Raw genomic sequence first — 21,118 nt, forward strand, 5'->3', positions numbered from 1 at the left:
GCTGTTTCCATCATAGAGGATACAGCAAAGAAACAACAAAACTAAGCTCCGTGCCTTCATCAGGGGAATAACCACACACATATCTAAGGTTAGGAGGACACTCGACTTCTGCAGCAAAGCAGAGTCAGGGTTCACAGAGCATCTGAAAGAGGGTGGGCACTGAAGGGTTTGGATGAGATGACATCTGACGGTGGGTGCAGGATGGAGAGCCACCTGGAGGTCTGCGGGAGAAGCATTCCAGGCAGAAGGAAGACAACCAATGCAGGGAGGCTGTCAGAAACGCCCCAGGGAGGCTGTCAGAAATGCCCCAGGGAGGCTGTCAGAAATGCCCCAGGGATGTTCCAGGAGCATTATTAGCACCCAATTAACACTGGCTTCCAAGTCATTTTATTTATGTCAGGTGAATTTGAGAGCAGTGGCATAAAAATACGTGACTTTGTTATTTTCAGTAACTTAGTAAGAAATAGAGAAAAACATGTTTTTCTCCCAAGTGACACTCAAGTAAAGAGTACAAATCCTTAGCGGTCTAGATGCAAAAACAGAAATTTATCCAAATTCACTGGAATTAAAGTAAAAGTTAAAAGTCTGAGAAATTAAGAGGTACAGAAAAAATATTCCAGTCATCAAATAAATTAGACATGACTTAGGGAATATAGCCAATAATAATGTAATACCTTTTTACGGTGATGTATGGTAACTAGACTTATTGTCATGATCATTTTGTACTGTATAGAAATATGGAATCACTATGTTGGGTAACAGGAATTAATATGGTGTTCTAGGCAATTACACTTCACAAACAAACTCGTAAAAAAATAGATGAGATTTGTGGTCACTATAAAGTGGGGAACAGTGGAGAGGAGGATTGGAAGAAGGTGGTCGGACATTACAAAGCTCTAGCTATGAGACAAATCAGTGCTAGGAATGCAATGCACAATGTGATAAATGTACTAAATACCAGTGTCTGTTATATATGAAAATTCTTAGAGTAAATCCTAAGAGCTCTCAATCAAGGTCAGTTCCTTCCTTAATTAACTGATCTGAAATCTCATAATGAGTGCAGTGCTCAGACCATAGGCATTTTATTGCATTTGATAGATGGTTGAATTTAGAACATGTGGCTGAGATAATCAATATAAGGGCTGATTTAAAAGTTCAGAGTGCATAGATTTTTTTATATCTATGACAAAGAAGTTTTTTGTTTTTTTTTTTTTCTTTAAAGTGTATGTTTCTTTAAATCTCTGGGCTCATAGCTACCTGACATAATAATCAGTATTAAAATACAGTCTTCAAATCTGCCTGGACCCTTAGTCTGGTAGAATGAAGTCATCTTTCAGGTATAAATGGTCTTTTCACTACTATTTAAAAGGTCATTTCTGTATGGAGAGAAAATATGAGTAGGGAAGAATACACTGTAAAGTTCTCAGTAAGTGACAAGTTAATAAGTTAAGCTGGGCTAACCTGACTTGGAATCCTGAGATAATAATAGCTTTATTCTGTGACCCTCAGAGGCTCTAACTGGCTTCCATGTAACCACAGTTACAACTGCAAAAACCACTTCATTTTTCTTATGTGACCTGTCAACTCAGAAAGCAACTAAAATTTTTAATTCCACAGATCAATGTGTCTTAGCATTAAAAGAAATTCTCTCTATATACCCCACTCAAACACTGATGGAATAAATGCCAACTGAAACATTTTACTTAAAAAAATACAAGTACATCCTCTTCTTCTCTATTTTGTTTGCTTATTTTAAAAAAATTATTGCCAGTTAAAGATACTTATACAGTTTCAAACAACTCATAATATTTTACCCTGTGAAAAATCATAATGGTTGTTTTCATATCCCTAAATGAAGTCAGTATAATTTCAAACAAAATCACTTGTGTAATTACTGAGCTATGGCAACCATTCATCTGTGTGCTAACAGGAAGAAAAGGTAACATCCCTCATTCTCAGAGCTAATTAGCTAATGTAAGCATTGGCTTAGGACCCAGTGTCCAGATGTGAAAGATCCCTTCTGACTCACTGCAATTTATCAAACGCTTCTATCCGATAATCCTCCCATGGAGAAGGCATGATAATTACTTAAGAGTTAGAGACCCTTCGTGAAGATCGGAACCTTGAGAATCAGCCCTTCCTTAATTGACTGATCTGAAATCTCATAATGTGTGCAGTGCTCAGACCAGGGGCATTTTATTTCATTTGATAGATGGTTGCATTTAGAACATGTGGCTGAGATGATCAATATAAGGGCTGCTTTAAAAGCTCAGAGTGCATCAAGAATACCCAAACTGTACTGCTCACCTCTAACTTACAGTGTATTTGGCAGTAGCACAGAGGGGAAGATGAACTTGAAAAATTGCCCTTGGTGTTTGGAACCTACGGATAGCTAAGTAAATACTTCTGTATTCTGTTTTGTGTAGCATCTGAAATAGCATTATGCTTCATGTTATCCATTTCCCCCTACATTTTAGACAGCTAAAGCCATCTTTAGAGAATAGTCATAAAATCTCCTCTTAAACAAAGGTTTCTCAGCTCTTCTTTAGTTGGGGAATCGGTCATTAAAAGACAGTAGAGACACTAATTAAAGGAGGGGATGATGACAGATGCAGGGTTCCTAAACATTGCCAACCTGGAAAATGGGTGGGTTTTAATAGGAGAAAGTATGTTCTCTGGTGAGGGACAACAGCCAGGAAACTGCTTGTGACTCAGAGAGACCAGTTCTGCCCTTCACACCCACAAGGGTATTGAGAGCTGAGAAAACTGGGACTGGGCTGAGAGCAACAGTGAGTGTGGCACTGTCCATGGTAGCCACCAGCGCATCTGACGATTGAAATTCTGCTGGTCTGAGCCATGAGCACAAAATGCATACTGGATTTTCAAGACAGAGTATGAATAAAACAAAGTGGGGGGAAGGTATCTCCTTAGAGTCTTTTTTGACTGTACATTAAAATACTTGGAATGTTTAGGGTTAAATAATATTCTTAAAATTAACTGCACCTGCTTCTTTTCCTTTTCCAATCTGGCTACTAGATACTTTAAAAAAAATAGTTATTTTCAATTGGAGGATAATTGCTTTACAATATTGCATTGGTTTCTGTCATACATCAACATGAATCAGCCATAGGTATATGTATTTTCTTTCCCTCTTGAACCTCCATCCCACCCTGCTAGGTTGTCCCAGATCACCAGATTTGAGCTCCTTAAAATTAGCTCAGTGGCTTGCATTTTATTTCTAGCTGAGAGCCCTGCTCTAGAGGCTCCTTGAAGTGACCCTCTATAGGGTCAGCCTAAGATGCAATGAGGCACTTGGCCATCCATCTGTATGTGTATCTGATTAGGTCATGGCACATGGCGACTACTTGATAAATAGAAGACTGTCATCCAGACTAGAGGGAGGGGTGTTCCTGTGGGCTTTGCAGAAGGAAGGTGACCTCTTGGGAGAAGGTTGTGCGGCCAGGTGAGGACAGGGCAGAGAAAGGGAGCTGATTGTGGAGGACAGGTTCCTTGCTTAACCGCAAGACTTACAGATGAGCCCTTTCTAATCCGGAAAGTAGGATATTCACAGGCACACAGCTCCACCTCTTCTCATCCATATTGCTTACAAATATAATCCTACACAGATACAAAAACACCAAGGGGCATGAGAGAGGGATGATTGATTCCTTAATTTATCTACACTCTCCACTCATGAAAAGCTGCAGATGATACAGAGTAGAAAAAAAATGTCATATTTTGAGTGATTGACTCCATCTCTCCTTCTTATAGAAATACACCCCCATGGCAAAGATTCCCTTAATAGCTATGCTCCTTTTCTTTCATAGAAGTATAATTGTTTGCTATATACATAACCACCCAGAATAAATATATACATAAATATGTTTCTAAGTCTCACAACAAGGTGAGAATATCTGGCTGGACTTTGGCCAATTGGACTGAGAAGGAATGCATGTGATGGTTTTCGCAGACTCTCTCCTAAACTCCTCCATCCTGTTGCCTGGAGTTTGGATGTCACCTTGGACCATGAGGATGGAGGTCTGACCATAGGGAGGACAGAGTGAGACTTGAGGAAATTTCCATCTCTGAAACAGACCTGCCCATCCTTGTCCTATACTGCCCATATCTTAATTCTATATGAAAGAAAAAATTCACCTCCATTTGTTTTAAGTTTCTCTTGAGGTGTATTTTTTAAAGTCACCTAATTGTTATTACCTTATCCTAAAGAGTTTCTTCTATCCTATAGAGTTTCTTCTATTTAGGAGATTTCAGGACTTTTGATTTAAGGTTTATTTAATGTCTTACTACCCTAAATGCTCTGAAATACGGATTTCTTTAAAACTGTGTTTTTAAAGATATTTTTATTGTTCCCCAGACACAGTCTGCTCCAGTATATAGACTTAAAATACACATCCTATAAGAAAACCCTTTCTTAAGAATCATTCCCAGCTGTTATAGCTCATTATTTCAGGGAGTTACAAGTAATAAGTGGAAATAAATTAAAAGATTAGTCCATGAAAATGAAGGTACATCTAATTGAAGCAAAACAGCTGAGTCATCAACTGGGAGTCGAGGGTGGAGGGGAAGAGATGAAGAAATCTGAGTGTGAGGGAGAGAAGTCGGTGCTGGAGAGAGGGGAGAAGCTGTCCATGGGAAACCAGACCAAGAATCACACAACAGACAACCCCCTGTGGGAGAACATGTCTCCTCCAATATGATAAAGCAGACTGTGAGAATCTGTGGGAACAGAAAGTCAGGTGAGTCCTCCTCCTGGGACCTCTGAGAGTGAGCAGCTGGTGGTTCAGGGGGCTGGAGGAGCTGTCCTGCCCTTAACCTGGCTGGAGCAGCTGTCTGCTGAGCCAAGGGTCTCTGCGTGTTTGGTACCAAGTCAAGGGACAGCTAGGGGCCAACATCTGAGAAATGTTTTGAGTCTAGATGAGATTTGGCCCAAAGAGGGTATGAGGAAAAGTTCTGAATTAATACATAAGGTAAGAATGAAATAATATCCCACTCGATATTCCCTTTATGTTACTTTTAATATCAATTTGAAACAGATGTACATTTACCAGTTTTGTCTAGTGTGGGCTTTTAAAATAATTCCATATGTTCCTGATCTAGAAAAGCAAGAAAAACATTAAAAAATGAAAGCATATTTTTCCCTCTTAGGGGGAAAGCTAATACCTGAGGCTTGGTCCTCATTTGTCACTGGGAGAATGAGCATTACCGCTGCGTGCTGGGAACACAGGTTTTGCTAGAGTTCTTTGAAAGCCTAATGATGTCGCATTAGTAAACATGAGTTCACAGATAATCTGGTGACATCAGGGGAGGGCACGGCCACACACTCCTCCTGACTAGAGCGAGTGCTCCTCCAGGAAGGGAAGCGTTTCACGGGGAAGGGTCACCTGCAGGCAGACCACACATCCACTCTGCCCTCGGGATGCACAGATGCCACAAGTTGTGTTGCTACATGTGAAAAGGTAAGGGCACTTGACTTTTATAGGTAAGGGCACTCTATAGTAAACCAGGCAGTCTAGTATTTTACCTTTGATGAACCTAGCCATGTATTTCACAACTACCTTATTTCATAGGATGTAACTGACATGGTTCATTTTGTATTATAACTTTTTATAACAGAAACATTTTAAATAAAAATTTATAAATCCATTCATCTGAAAAAGACTATAAAGAGGGAAAAGATATTGTTATATATGAAACTTCCCCTTTTATTCCTTGTTCAACTTAGCACTTTTTTTCTTCTTCCTTTAAAACTACCACCTTGCATAAATTATTTGATGGCCACAATGCAAACAAAACAAAACAAGACAGCTAGCTTTTCTTTTAATTTTATTAATTTTTCCTTAGTAAAATATCCAAAACAGTTTTCTGCTGGTTTCACTATGGCTTCTATAATTCTGGTAGGATTTTTCACATATTTCATAGATGCAAGAAATATTTGACCTCATTGAAGAAGATGATGATAATGCAACATTTTGTTCTATGTCCAATATTAGTTTAATAATAAAATGATGGCTTCAGATCATGCTAACAAACTCCCTTTATCACTGATACTATCAAAATTCAAAAAAACTACTTCACTGCTATTGCAAAGTGAGCATTTTTAGATTTACAGGGACTTGCATACTGTTTTCCAAAGCATCTAGTTATATAACATATTTTCGTACATATGCAAGCTGTGTGTATAGATAGATGGATACCAAGTTATATAGAATCTGTTGGAATGATTAGGTTTGCTCATGTATTTCCTGAAATTTAAAAAACACAAATATCCTTGGAAATGTTTACTTCCTAAAAAATTTCAAAAAAAAATTTCTTGTTAATCTACATCACCATGAAAGCATAAATCATCACCAAGTTTTGCTGTCTATACACTGGGCTTTGCACTTGGATCTCCTTGTGTATTCAGCTATAGGGAAAGAGAATCTGGGCAGACGTGACCACCCCCACTCACCTCTGCAAATCGGCCGGTGGTCGCTCCATGCAGCCAGGGTCTCTGTGACTCTCTGACACGTTATGCTCTTGGATCCCTGGAGCACGTAATTGTCTTCGCAGGAGAACTGTACATTTGCACCAACCCTGAGCAATTACAAAAGCAAAAACAACCCAGATTACTCACGGAAGATGTCTTTAAAAGAAACCATCACAGTGCTATACCATGTAATGCCGTCAAAACAACATGAAAACATTAGGTGACCCATTAGTAACTATTAACGGATAAACCTTTTGTAATGCAGCAAAGACTTGGGTTCAAATTCCCATTTTGCCATCTTCTCATAAATAAATATATGATCCCTAAGGTATCTTCTCTAAAATTAACAATAAGAGACATAGCAGGACCAGGTGTTGCAGCTTCAGTAAGAAATGCATCTGAAAGAAGTAAACCCTGCAATCAAAACAAAGTTGGATGTCCTTCAATGTGGATAAACATCCTACTAAAAAAAAAAAAAAAAGACTGAAAAAGGCCAGGTTAAGAAATGGCTCAGTATACAAAAAGGCAAGGGCTCTAGCATTTCATTTATATGAGGTGTCAAATATAGTCAAATTTATAAAATTGAAAACTGGAAGGGTGGTGAGCAGAGGCTAGTGGGGTTGAGGGAAAATTGGAAGTTATTAATTCAAAGGCATAAAGCTTATGTTAAGTAAGATAAATAATTTGTAGAGATCTGCTATTCATCATTGTAGCTTAGTCAACAGTAATGCATGCTTAAAATTTTTTTAAAGATACTTTCCAAGTTAAGTGTTCTTATCATCCTCATAAAACTTGTTTCCAATGAAAGACAAAGGAAAAAAATGTCTCAGTAAAGAATTTGTTGGGGCTTCCCTGGTTGCTCAGTGGTAAAGAATCTGCCTGCAATGCAGGAGCCTCAGGAGACGCAGGTTCCATCTCTGGGTTGGGAAGATCCCCTGGAGGAGGGCATGACAACCCACTCCAGCATTCTTGCCTGGAGAATTCCAAGGACAGAGGAGACTGGTGGGCTACAGTCCACGGGGTCTCACAGAGATGGACACAACGGAAGCGAGTGAGCACACGTGAATACAAAGAATGTGTTACCATTGTGTTATGTTAATTATATTCAGAGGAAGACCAGTGCTACAATATTTCAGAAATATATCTTACAGGGAAAGATACTTTGCTTTAGAAAAAAGTGATCCATCCAGCCTAGAGTTAGAGGAAAAACTGCTTTGGCTCCAGAGCTGCCTCAGAAAACATGATTAAGGCTGGAAGCAGTAACAGCATGTGACCGCAGCATCACAACTCAACAGGTGCATGAGGAAATGCGAGAGACATGCCTTGGGTCTGAGGACACCTGATCCCATCTTCTAAGCCTGCTGTCTGGCACTGAAGTGTGTGCAGTGTTGCTTTATAATCCTACAAGCTTGTTGTTACAGGAGGAAATTCTGCCTGTGTCCTCCATTTGACAAGCCCCAAGGTTGAGTGTGTCTAACTCAATGAAACTAAGCCATGCTGTGTGGGGCAACCCAAGACGGACGGGTCATGGTGGAGAGGTCTGACAGAATGTGGTCCACTGGATAAGGGAATGGCAAAACACTTCAGTATTCTTGCCGAGAGAACCCCATGGTCAGTATGAAAAGGCAAAATGATACGATACTGAAAGAGGAACTCCCCAGGTTGGTAGGTATCCAATATGCTACTGGAGATCAGTGGAGAAATAATGCCAAAAAGAATGAAGGGATGGAGCCAAAGCAAAATAAAAAACTACCCAGTTGTGAATGTGACTGGTGGTAGAAGCAAGGTCCGATGCTGTAAAGAGCAATATTGCATAGGAACCTAGAATGTTAGGTCCATGAATCAAGGCAAATTGGAAGTGGTCAAACAGGAGATGGCAAGAGTGAACATTGACATTCTAGGAATCAGAGAACTAAAATGGACTGGAATGGGTTAATTTAACTTAGATGACCACTATATCTACTGCTGTGGTCAGGAATCCCTTAGAAGAAATGGAGTAGCCATCATGGTCAACAAAAGAGTGTGAAATGTAGTACTTGGATGCAATCTCAAAAATGACAGAATGATCTCTGTTCGTTTCAAGGCAAATCATTCAATATCATGGTAATCCAAGCCTATGCTCCAACCAGTAACGCTGAAGAAGCTGAAGTTGAACGGTTCTATGAAGACCTACAAGATCTTTTAGAACTAACACCCCAAAAAGATGTCCTTTTCATTATAGGGGACAGGAATGCAAAAGTAGGAAGCCAAATAACAGGCAAATTTGGCCTTGGAGTACAGAATGAAGCAGGGCAAAGGCTAATAGAGTTTTGCCAAGAAAAAGCACTGGTCACAGAAAACACCCTCTTCCAACAACACAAGAGAAGACTCTACACAAGGACGTCACCAGATGATCATCAACAAAATCATACTGATTATATTCTTTGCAGCCAAAGATGGAGAATCTCTATACAGTCAGCAAAAACAAGACCAGGAGCAGACTGTGGCTCAGATCATGAACTCCTTATTGCCAAATTTAGACTTAAACTGAAGAAAGAGGGGAAAACCACTAGACCATTCAGGTATGACCTAAATCAAATCCCTTATGATTATACAGTGGAAGTGAGAAATAAATTTAAGGGACTAGATGTGATAGACAGAGTGCTTGATGAACTATGGACGGAGGTTCATGACATTGCACAGGAGACAGGGATCAAGATCATCTCCATGGAAAGGAAATGCAAAAAAGCAAAATGGCTGTCTGAGGGTGCCTTACAAATAGCTGCGAAAAGAAGAGAAGTGAAAAGCAAAGGAGACAAGGAAAGATATTCCCATCTGAATGCAGAGTTCCAAAGAATACCAAGGAGCAATAAGAAAGCCTTCCTCAGTGGTCAATGAAAAGAAATAGAGCAAAACAACAGAATGGGAAAGACTAGAGATCTCTTCAAGAAAATTAGAGATACCAAGGAAATATTTCATGCAAAGATGGGCTCGATAAAAGACAGTAATGGTATGGGCCGAACAGAAGCAAAAGATATTAAGAAGAGGTGGCAAGAATATGCAGAAGAACCATACAAAACAGATCTTCACGACCCAGATAATCACGATGGTGTGATCACTCACCTAGAGCCAGACATCCTGGAATGTGAAGTCAAGTGGCCCTTAGAAAACATCACTACGAACAAAGCTAGTGAAGGTGTGGAATCCCAGTTGAGCTACTTCAAATCCTGAAAGATGATACTGTGAAAGTGCTGCACTCAATATGCCAGCAAATTTGGAAAAGTCAGCAGTGGCCACAGGACTGGAAAAGGTCAGTTGTCATCCCAATCCCAAAGAAAGACAATGCCAAAGAGTGCTCAAGCTACCGCACAATTGCACTCATGTCACACACTAGCAAAATAATGCCCAAAATTCTCTAAGTCAGGCTTCAGCAATAAGTGAACCGTGAACTTCCAGATGTTCAAGCTGGTTTTAGAAAAGGAAGAGGAACCAGAAATCAAATTGCTAACGTCTTCTGGATCATCAAAAAAGCAAAAGAGTTCCAGAAAAACGTCTATTTCTGCTTTATTGACTATGCCAAAGCCTTTGACTGTGTGGATCACAATAAACTGTGGAAAATTCTGAAAGAGATAGGCATACCAGACCACCTGACCTGTCTCTTGACAAACCTGTATGCAGATCAGGAAGCAACAGTTAGAACTGAACATGGAACCACAGACTGGTTCCAAATAGGAAAAGGAGTACGTCAAGCCTGTATATTGTCACCCTGCTTATTTAACTTATATGCAGGGTACATCATGAGAAACACTGGGCTGGAAGAAGCACAAGCTGAAATCAAGATTTCCGGGAGAAATATCAATAACCTCAGATATGCAGATGACAACACCCTTATGGCAGAAAGCGAAGAGGAACTAAAAGGCCTCTTGATGAAAGTGGAAGAGGAGAGTGAAAATGTTGGCTTAAAGCTCAGCATTCATAAAACTAAGATCATGGCATCCTGTCCCATCAATTCGAGGAAAATAGATGAGGAAACAGTGGAAACAGTGTCAGACTTTATTTTTGGGGGGCTCCAAAATCATTGCAGATGGTGATTGCAGCCATGAAATTAAAAGATGCTTGCTCCTTGGAAGGAGTGTTATGACCAACCTAGATAGCATATTAAAAAGCAGAGACATACTTTGCCAACAAAGGTCCATCTAGACAAGGCTATGGTTTTTCCAGTAGTCATGTATGGATGTGAGAGTTGGACGGTGAAGAAAGCTGAGCGCCAAAGAATCGATGCTTTTGAACTGTGGTCTTGGAGAAGACTCTTGAGAGTCCCTTGGACTGCAAGGAGATCCAACCAGTCCATCCTAAAGGAGATCAGTCCTGGGTGTTCATTGGAAGGACTGATGTTGAAGCTGAAACTCCAGTACTTTGGCCACCTCATGCGAAGAGTTGACTCATTGGAAAAGACCCTGATGCTGGGAAGGATTGGGGGCAGGAGGAGAAGGGGACGACAGAGGATCAGATGGCTGGATGGCATCAGCGACCTGATGGACATGCGTTTGGGTAGACTCCGGGAGTTGGTGATGGACAGGGAGGCCTGGTGCGCTGCAATTCATGGGGTTGCAAAGAGTCGGTCACAGCTGAGCGACTGAACTGAACTGAAGGTTGATGCGGACAAAAATGGGAATGAAAAACTGTCTTCTAGAGAAAATATGAATAGCTGCCCATGTAATATGTAACATTATTAATAGGTAAAAGATAATGAAAAGATTAAACAAATGCTGTCTTTTCTTGCTTATGGAAAAAATTCTTGTCTGCAACAATACAGTGGACATTATTCCAGTAACATAAGAGCATCTCTCATGCTTTAATGTAACATCCTGGGATCATCACAGATGTGTATAAGAATCATCAAACCAGGGTCAAATTAATGTGAAAATTTCTGGATTAAACACAATTCAGCATCTTTCTTGTCCAAAGGTGACTCCCAGCTTACTATAATTTAATATGCAAAATGTGCTTTGCCTACCTCAGAAAATTTAAAATATGTAGAGTTTTCCAAATTTATCTGATTAGGAAGCCCTTTTGCACAAAGCAATCAGGGCAACTAGAATTCTATGGAGGTAATTTTGAGAAACACTGCATAATAACGACATAATATGTATTATCTTTTTAAAGTAAAAAGTGGAAAAAACAAAATGTAGACATAATTCTTATCTTCAATGTCTGGTTATAGCAGTTATTTAAAATAGCTATACTTTTTCGACACATCCCTTCATAATTTCATTTGCCTTTGGTTATTGTTTAGACTTCTGGAAACAGACTGAATAAAAGAAAAAAAAAACTAAATATTTGGTTTGAAAACAACTATTCTCTCTCTCTGTTCTCTATGCCAGGTCCCAGTCTTCAGTTCTCCTTATTTACCTAAATTTCTGTTCTCATACTTTTCATCATTCTTCCGATACATTTTGATTGAATATCTATGTGCCACACACTACTCCAGGTACCAAAGATACAGAAATTGTGATGGACAAAGTCCCATGGGGATAACAACATAGTTAAAGGAGGACAAAAATAAATAAATCAAATAAGAATAAAATGAAAGTGTTATAAGTACTGCGAGCAAAATAAACCAAGTGGTGTGATTAATAACAGGTTAGGGAGTGCTGGGATTTAAGAGCGTGTTAATATTTTTTTGATACTTTCAAACTGGGGTGCTAGTGTCTCACACAATATTTTGGGCATGATCAAACATAAAGGAAGGAAAATGATATTATTGTTTCCCCCTAGCATCCACTTACTTCAGTTCCAAAGCCTTTCATTCGTAGTTCTGATGGATGCACTCCACCCCAACAAAGTATCTATCTTTTTCATATATGCTTTTCATACATCTGACCAACTTCCTTTAGGTATTCTTAGTGAATCCTGTTAATAGTGACTGGTGGTTCTCACTTCTGACAATATAATACAGATTTATTATCCAAAGTAGGAGAAAATATAGCCAGAGTTGCATTTTGGAAGTCATGAGAGTGTCCATTAATAGAAATATGACTATATTATTTCATATGTATTTTAAAGAATACAATGTTTCTACAAAATGAGCAAAATATGTAGCAATACAGAGAAGAGAAAGATTTTCTACAAAATTGTCACCCCAGGTAACTCTTAGCTTTATAAGTATCTGAATCTGTGTATCAGGAAAAATCAGCATAAACTATTTTTAGAGTGCTAATAGAATCACAACACACTTTTGTTTCTATATTACAATAATTGTACCACTTCTGATTTTATTACAAGTTAAATTTTAAAATGTTTTAAGATCCTACTATTAGACTGCCCCTTTGTTCTCACTCACTGAGACAGAACTCTCTCACACCTATCAGAGTTCATACCCTCCTCCAATTTTCGTCAGACAAAAATTAAAGAAGCTCTTCTACCAGAGGTAAGGATTCTTCCTAATGCTCACTAATCACCATAGGGTACCACAGAAGATCTAGTCCAGAAGGGTTCTGGGGAAGTCTGTCGAAAGTATGTACAGAATCCACTCCTTAATTTCTGGCCTGAAATCTTTTGACAAATGATTGAAAATAACAATTGATAAAATAGTGAGGCTTCTCTACTTTCAAACAATAAAAATCACTAATAAGCAACCTCTATTCTTGACTGTGCAATGAAAAACAGAGCCACTGATGGGTAAACTCTGCATTGTGATGAATAAGGCTGAGCTTGAAACTGATGATGACCCAACTTCTAATTTATTACTTCAACCTCTTGCTTTGGTTTTATCTAGCATATAAATTAGTCCGATTTAAAATCCATGCACACTTTCAACTTCAAATACATAATAAACTAAGCTTTTATTTATGATTAGATTTTACGATTACTATGTTTGAAGGCATACATACAACATTAGGAAAACTAATTTGATTTTCTGGAAAGTACTCAGAAGAAAATAAGAGAAAAACTTATTAGTACCTTCCCACTGGGAAATGGGGTGCTCAAGGCAATAATACTGAAGCGGTTTGCCATTCCCTTCTCCAGTGGACCACATTCTGTCAGATCTCTCCACCATGACCTGTCCGTCTTGGGTGGCCCCACACGGCATGGCTTAATTTCATTGAGTTAGACAAGGCTGCGATCCATGCGATCAGATTGGCTAGTTGTCCGTGGCTGTAGTTTCAGCCTGTCTGCCCCCTGATCCCCTCTCTCAGTGCCCACCATCACTTGACAGGAATCAAGACCATCCCCAAGAAAAAGAAATGCAAAAAAGCAAAATGGCTGTCTTAGGAGGCCTTACAAATAGCTGTGAAAAAACGGGAAGCGAAAAGCAAAGGAAAAAAGGAAAGATATACCCATTTGAATGCAGAGTTCCAAAGAATAGCAAGGAGAGATAAGAAAGCCTTCCTCAGTGATCAGTGCAAAGAAATAGAGGAAAACAACAGAATGGGAAAGACTAGAGATCTTTTTAAGCAAATTAGAGATACCAAGGGAACATTTCATGCAAAGATGGGCTCAATAAAGGATAGAAATGGTAGGGACCTAACAGAAGCAGAAGATATTAAGAAGAGGTGGCAAGAATACACAGAAGAACTGTACAAAAAAGATCTTCACGACCCAGATAAACACGATGGTGTGATCACTTACCTAGAGCCAGACATCCTGGAATGTGAAGTCAAGTGGGCCTTAGAAAGCATCACTACAAACCAAGCTAGTGGAGGTGATGAAATTCCATTTGAGCTATTTCAAATCCTGAAAGATGATACTGTGAAAGTGCTGCACTCAATATGCCAGCAAATTTGGAAAACTCAGCAGTAGCCACAGGACTGGAAAAGGTCAGTTTTCATTCCAATCCCAAAGAAAGGCAATGCCAAAAAATGTTCAAACTACCGCACAATTGCATTCATCTCACATGCTAGTAAAGTAATGCTTAAAATTCTCCAAGCCAGGCTTCAGCAATACGTGAACCGTGAACTTCCAGATGTTCAAGCTGGTTTTAGAAAAGGCAGAGGAACCAGAGACCAAATTGACAACATCGGATGAATCATCAAAAAAGCAAGAGAGTTCCAGAAAAACATCTATTTCTGCTTTATTGACTATGCCAAAGCCTTTGACTGTGTGGATCACAATAAACTGTGGAAAATTCTTCAAGAGATGAGAATACCAGACCACCTGACCTGCCTCTTGAGGAACCTGCATGCAGGCCAGGAAGCAACAGTTAGAACTGGACATAGAACAACAGACAGGTTCCAAATAGGAAAAGGAGTATGTCAAAGCTGTATATTGTCACCCTGCTTATTTAACTTATATGCAGAGTACATCATGAGAAATGCTGGGCTGGAGGAAGCACAAGCTGGAATCAAGATTGCCAGGAGAAATATCAATAACCTCACATATGCGGATGAAACCACCCTTATGGCAGAACGTGAAGAACTAAAGAGCCTCTTGATGAAAGTGAAAGTAGAGAGTGAAAAAGCTGGCTTAAAGCTCAGCATTCAGAAAACTAAGATCATGGCATCCAGTCCCTTCAGTTCATGGCAGATAGATGGAGAAACAGTGGAAACAGTGGCTGACTTTATTTTTTTGAGCTCCAAAATCACTGCAGATGATGACTGCAGCCATGAAATTAAAAGACGCTTACTCCTTGGAAGGAAAGTTATGACCAACTTAGACAGCATATTAAAAAGCAGAGACATTACTTTGCCAACAAAGGTCCATCTAGACAAGGCTATGATTTTTCCAGTGGTCATGTATGGATGTGAGGGTTGGACAGTGAAGAAAGCTGAGTGCTGCAGAATTGATGCTTTTGAACTGTGGTGTTGGAGAAGACTCTTGAGAGTCCCTTGGACTGCAAGGAGATCCAATCAGTCCATCCTAAAGGAGATCAGTCCTGGGTGTTCATTGGAAGGACTGATGTTGAAGCTGAATCTTTGGCCACCTGATGAGAAGAGCTGACTCATTTGCAACGACCCTGATGCTAGGAAAGATTGAGGGCAGGAGGAGAAGGGGACAACAGAGGATGAGATAGCTGGATGGCATCACCGACTCTATTGACATGGGTTTGGGTGGACTCAGGGAGTTGTTGATGGACAGGAGGCCTGGTGTGCTGCGGTTCACGGGGTCATAAAGAGTCAGACACAACTGAGTGACTGAACTGAACTAAACTGGCAAATGAATTTAGAACACCTTAGATTAATTTTATCAAACAATTTTGACAATTGTTGATAGTTGGAAATTGTCACAAATAATAGAAAACTGAGTTTTATCTTTAATCTCAAGATAAACAGTGACTGATAACAAATATCCAAATGGCAACTTTTAAGTTAAATAGTTGAAGCAGAATGATTTTGTATTTTAAATAGAAGAGAAGAAGAGAGAAAATAACATTTTTATCTGCATTGTTTCACAACTGGTTATGATCTGGCTTTAAGCACGAGGTGCTCTGCTAGTCATAGGATGCATTGATGAGCTAATGGGGGCAAGAAATTCTTCATCAAACAACTGTTGGACAATGAAGTAAATAAATATAAATTATCATGGGGAAAAATGATTTTGCCTTTATTGAAAAGGTAAGAAATTGAAAAGACCAGAAATTGAAATTTGTGTTGTGTATTAAGAGATCCATATAATTAATTTGTTGTTGTTGATGTTCAGTCGCTAAGTCATGTCTGACTCTTGCAACTCCATGAACTCCAGCCCTCCAAGCTTCCCTGTCCTTCACTATCTCCTGGAGCTTGCTCAAATTCATGTCCATTGAGCCGGTGATGACATCCAATCTTCTTATCTTCTATTTCCCCCTTCTCCTCCTGCCCTCAATGTTCCCCAGCATTAGGGTCTTTTCCAGTGAGTTGGCTCTTCCATCAGGTGGCCAAAGCCCTGGAGCTAGAGCTTCAGCATCGGTCCTTCCAGTGAATATTCAGGGTTGCTTTCCTTTAGGACAGACTGGCTTGGTCTCTTCACTTTCCTCTAATTGAGTATCTGTGTACTAGAGTGAAACCCTCGATCGAAAGCCCTGTTGGTTTCAGAGTTGGTGATTTGTTCAGGGAACTGCAGATAGCCTGGTTTGTCCTGAAGACTGCTGCTCCAAAGAGGTGCCCATTCCTTCCTGCTCCAGAAGTTCCCCCTGTGGACTCCAGGACTCTGGGTCCTCTCCTGATCCACTCCTCCTCCTTTCCCGCTCTTTGAAGTAAGCTTAGCTCTTTCATTGCTCCACACAATATTTCATTGGAGAAATATTAACCTGAAGCTGGGAAAAACTGCGAAAAGAAGCCCTACAGAGAGGCAGCTCCCAGGAGAAGGCTCCCCAAGGGAAAGCCTCACATTTCATTCACCTTGAAATCCCTCACCGCCTCCAGCAGAGCTTGTGGCACTTACAGTATCCCTGAGATTGATACTTGTAGATGACTACACAAAACAAACAGGAGACAAAGACATGCATTCAGTCGCTTTGCACCTCACACTGAATGTGCAACCAGCCACCACACTGCAAGACTCCAAGAGTAAATTCTAAGGGTGGCAAGTGAAACGCACGTCAGGAGCCACCTTGCTAGCCTGTGTCTGCGATCACGTGCCTCTACTTTAAAAGAACTTGTTTTGCACAGCTTACTGATTCTTTGATAGATGAGCCATACTGCACTGGGGAAAGGAACTCTGATGCTCAACTGTATATGCTCCACTGATGGCAAGACCTGGCCCTAATACATGCAGACTGACTTCAGGCTGCCAGATGGTCTGTGTAAACCAGCCCCTCCCTCCTAAGACATCATCAGAGGTGTGCACAGCCTTGCAGACAATGGCATCATTGAGAGATGCACGTGTGCCTGCTGTGAATATCACAATCCTTTTATTAGCCTTTTGATTTTCACACATTATGTGTCATTTCTGGGTCATTTTTCTTCTTATAATGACAAGGTTTAGACTCATCTCTTCAAGCCTTAATGCAATTTAGTGTCACTAAAAACGCATTAGAGTAGATGGATCTCTCTAGTCTAAGGAAAGAAAAGAATCTAATATTTCATAGGATTTTTAGATACCGTATGTTAATAAAAGCACAACAAAGGCCCCTGACAGAGATCTGAATACAAGCAATAATAATGCTGTGAACAGGGCTTCAAATGACAGGGACCTTCAGACTCTGAGAGCTCTCAGATGAGTGTGTACAGAATTTAGAAGAACCTGTGAATGTTCCCACGAGCAAATTTAATTTGCATCTTTTGAGTATGTCCTAAGTTCATGGAGATCCACTATTTAGCAAACAAAAAGATTTTTTTGTCTGACCAAGTAGAAACAGGAAATCCTTAGACTCCCACCCACTCATTTCATATAGGTGGCTTTTATTGTTCAGTCATTCAGTTGTGTCTGACTCTTTGCAACCCCATGGATTGCAGCATGCCAGGCTTCCCTGTCTTCCATTTTCTCCTGGAGTTTGTTCAAATTCATGTCCGTTGAATTGGTGATGCTATCCTACCATCTCATCCTCTGTCATCCCCATCTCCTCCTGTGCTCAGTTTTTCCCAGCATCAGGGTCTTTTCCAATGAGTTGGCTCTTTGCAAAGTATTGGAGCTTCAGCTTCAGCGTCAGTCCTTCCAACGAATATTCAGGACTGAATTCCTTTAGGGTTGACTTTAGGAAGACTCTCAAGAGTCTTCTCTAGCACCACAATTTGAAAGCATCAATTCTTCAGCACTCAGCTTTCTTTATGGCCCAACTCTCACAGCTGTACATGACTACTGGAAACACCATAGCTTTGACTAGATGGACCTTTGTTGGCAAAGTGGCATCTCTGCTTTTTAATACACTGTCTAGGTTTATCATAGCTTTTCTTCCAATGAGCAAGAGTCTTTTAATTTCTTGGCTTCAGGACCAAGACAAGTTGAGAAAAGTGTGGATCAGGGATCCTAGGGAGAGTAGAAAAGGTATCTTGGGGCAGGTGATGCTGAAACCACAGAAGGCCGTGTAGATGTTCAAGTCACACCGTGAACAGCATCGGCACAAATGAGTGTCCCTGGCTGCCCCTTATACCGTCTCCTCTGTGCCGATGTGGCTTTGATGGCCAGTGTGTTTGCTTCACCTTCTTTCCATATGAACTCAGTGCTTCATGATTACTTTCACCTCTGGGGAAGAGAGGTGGGAAGCTTGTCCCACCTCGGAGTCTTTGCTCGGATCTCCTTCTGCCTGGGCTGGTCCCAACCCACTACTTCCCAGGCTTAGACCTGCTCCTTATTATCCTCTGAGCACAGCTCTGAAGTCACCTCCCTGGAGCCTCTCCCTGCTCTTCTGTCTCCAAAAAGAGAATGCCTTCCCTGCTCAGTGCTCTGGTTTGTCCTTGTATGTCTGGAGCATGTCATGGTTCTGAGGGCTCAGCACATTTTGGAAAGGGAGGAAATTCATGAATTCATAAGTACAAGGATGACGAGGATGGGTCCTGAATCTCCCAACCTGTGGCCCCCGCTGGTGATCTGCGCTTTCTCTCCCTCCTCCTGTGGGAGAAGGGACTATGCACAGAGGAACGCAGGTGTGGAGCTGCCTCACTGCTGGGCTCCATCAGGGCCCCGCTCCAGCTCTCCCAGGATGTGTCCTGCCCCTCGTCATGAGGCGGCCCTTCCTCCAGGCCCAAGGACCTCCCTCTCCTTGTCTCTTGCCTACTATCCAGATATGCTCTGAGCAACGTTTGATGTACTGTCCCTACACCAGACTATGTGATGGGACCAGATGGTGAGCTGTCTTGCTCACCCAGAGGCAGCTCCACTTCATCAGTGCAAGAAGGGCAGAGCAATGTCTTGGTCCCTAGAATCCCTCAATGGTGAAGGAGAGGGGAGGGTCCCCACTAGGTGGGTACCCTCTCTGCTCCCCACAAAGGGCAGCGTTGGTTCTAGTTCTCATTGAACACTTAACAGAAGTCTGCTCTATAAAGAGAACTGAGGAATTAATTTAAAAACACATGCAAAAACTGTAGATGGCATCAGTAAGCTAAAAACTGATGAATCCTCAGGTTCCTAATCTTCCCATATGTCTGCCCACTTGCCTTTCTCCTGTCCTCCTCTCCTACCCACCTTGTCAAATAGGAAGGTTAGGAAGCATTCTGGATCAAATTTCGGAGGGTGGCATGAAAAGAATGCAACTGATAGGTGAAGTGGGCAAAATAGTCAAATCGAAAACCACTTAACAAGTTACCCTATCTGGCTTCCCTGGTGGCTCAGATGGTGAAGAATCTGCCTGCAATGCAGGAGACCCAGGTTTGATACCTGGGTTGGGAAGATCCCTCTGGAGAAAGAAGTGGCTACCCACTCCAGTATTCTTTCCTGGAGAATTCTATGGACAGAGGAGCCTGGCAGGCTACAGTCCAGGGGGTTGCAAAGTGTCAGACATGAGTGAGAGATTAACACTATTTTCATTAACTAACTAGCTACCCTAGAGTATAAATACAGAAACATGTAAAGTAATTAGCCTCCAAGTAAAATAAATTAATTAATTTAAAAAATAAATACAGAAACACAGAAGATGTCTAAAGCAGCAATTGTCAGCAAGCGTCAAGTGCATCAGAACTCAAAGGAAGCTGCACAGAAGTTCTATAGAATCATGTTAGACTTGGGCAAAGGCATGACTAAGAGACACAGCGCTTTATAGCTTTGATGGATCATGGGCATTATCATATTCTATTTCTGTTCATTCTTTACAGATGAGGAAGCCAAGAAACAGAGAAATAATCTATAGTAAAGAAGGTCATTTTAAGGAATCTCCAGAGGGGGCAGGCATATACATGTGGTTGATTCATGCTGATGTATGGCAGGAACCAACACAATATTTTAAAGCAATTATCCTTCAATGAAAAAAAAAAAGAAATGTAAAAAAAAGGTCATTGTAAAGAGTGTTAATATTTACACAATTTCTGAAATCTCATTTTTGGCAGTCATAATAATGTGGCTAATAAAATAATCAACTGTCTATTGCATTTTGGAATTAAGAAATTGATGCATGCTTCAATAACAATGAACAATTCTCCCAGAAAATTATTTAAATGGATATTTTGACAAAAATTAATTTGCTGTTACAGATACTGTGAAGACTGGGAGAGACAGAAGGAGAATATTCCATGAATTCTACGCAGTGGATTCTTCGTCAGAAACACTTTAGCCAGATAAATGAGATCTGAAACATTGTGGTGTGCCCTTTTTCCAAGGGACAAAAAGGTTTCAAATAGTGTGAACAGAAAAATACTGCTTGTGGTATTCCTTTAAGTAGTTCTTAAAAATACAGTCAGTGCTCCTTGAAAGGGCAGTAGTCACTGTCAAATATTTTTTCTAGACTACTTTAGTTTACTAGTAATAGTGAAACTTCAGTAGAAAGTAAAGTGCCTGCAGTCAGTAAATGGCATAGAATAGTATTATGTTGCTCAAATTTTTTTCAAATTCTAAAAACACTTTTGAGCCTGTCAGTGGACTTTGGTGCTGGAAATCAAATGCAAGGTGTTGGGAAAAGATTTTTTTTTCCATTTCTCACTGATTATATAAGTTTTCCTTTATGTACCCCAGTTTCTCCTTCCATCTGATGACACATAACTCCATCTAGGACCTCCTAACTTCATAATGTGTATTATGCAACATGTATTACATATATGCATACAGAACAGATGAGCAAGGTCTTCTGTAGAGTCAAGAGAACTACAC

The 21,118-nt window shown here is 40.4% G+C and overlaps 1 protein-coding gene across 1 annotated transcript in view; it reads right to left on the reverse strand.

Annotated features, from left to right (window-relative positions):
* The window catches only part of CSMD1 (CUB and Sushi multiple domains 1), a 1,578,457-nt gene that overhangs the window by 535,860 nt on the left and 1,021,479 nt on the right, over positions 1-21,118 (reverse strand). Inside the window, exon 8 of the mRNA XM_081517452.1 lies at positions 6,470-6,594. Coding sequence (XP_081373578.1) covers positions 6,470-6,594 — 125 coding nt within the window. The remainder of the gene's footprint in view (positions 1-6,469; positions 6,595-21,118) is intronic.

The sequence above is a fragment of the Giraffa tippelskirchi genome, chromosome 8 (assembly GCF_054371585.1).
Source record: "Giraffa tippelskirchi isolate mGirTip1 chromosome 8, T2T-mGirTip1v1.2.pri, whole genome shotgun sequence".
In the NCBI taxonomy this organism is placed as follows: Eukaryota; Metazoa; Chordata; class Mammalia; order Artiodactyla; family Giraffidae; genus Giraffa; species Giraffa tippelskirchi.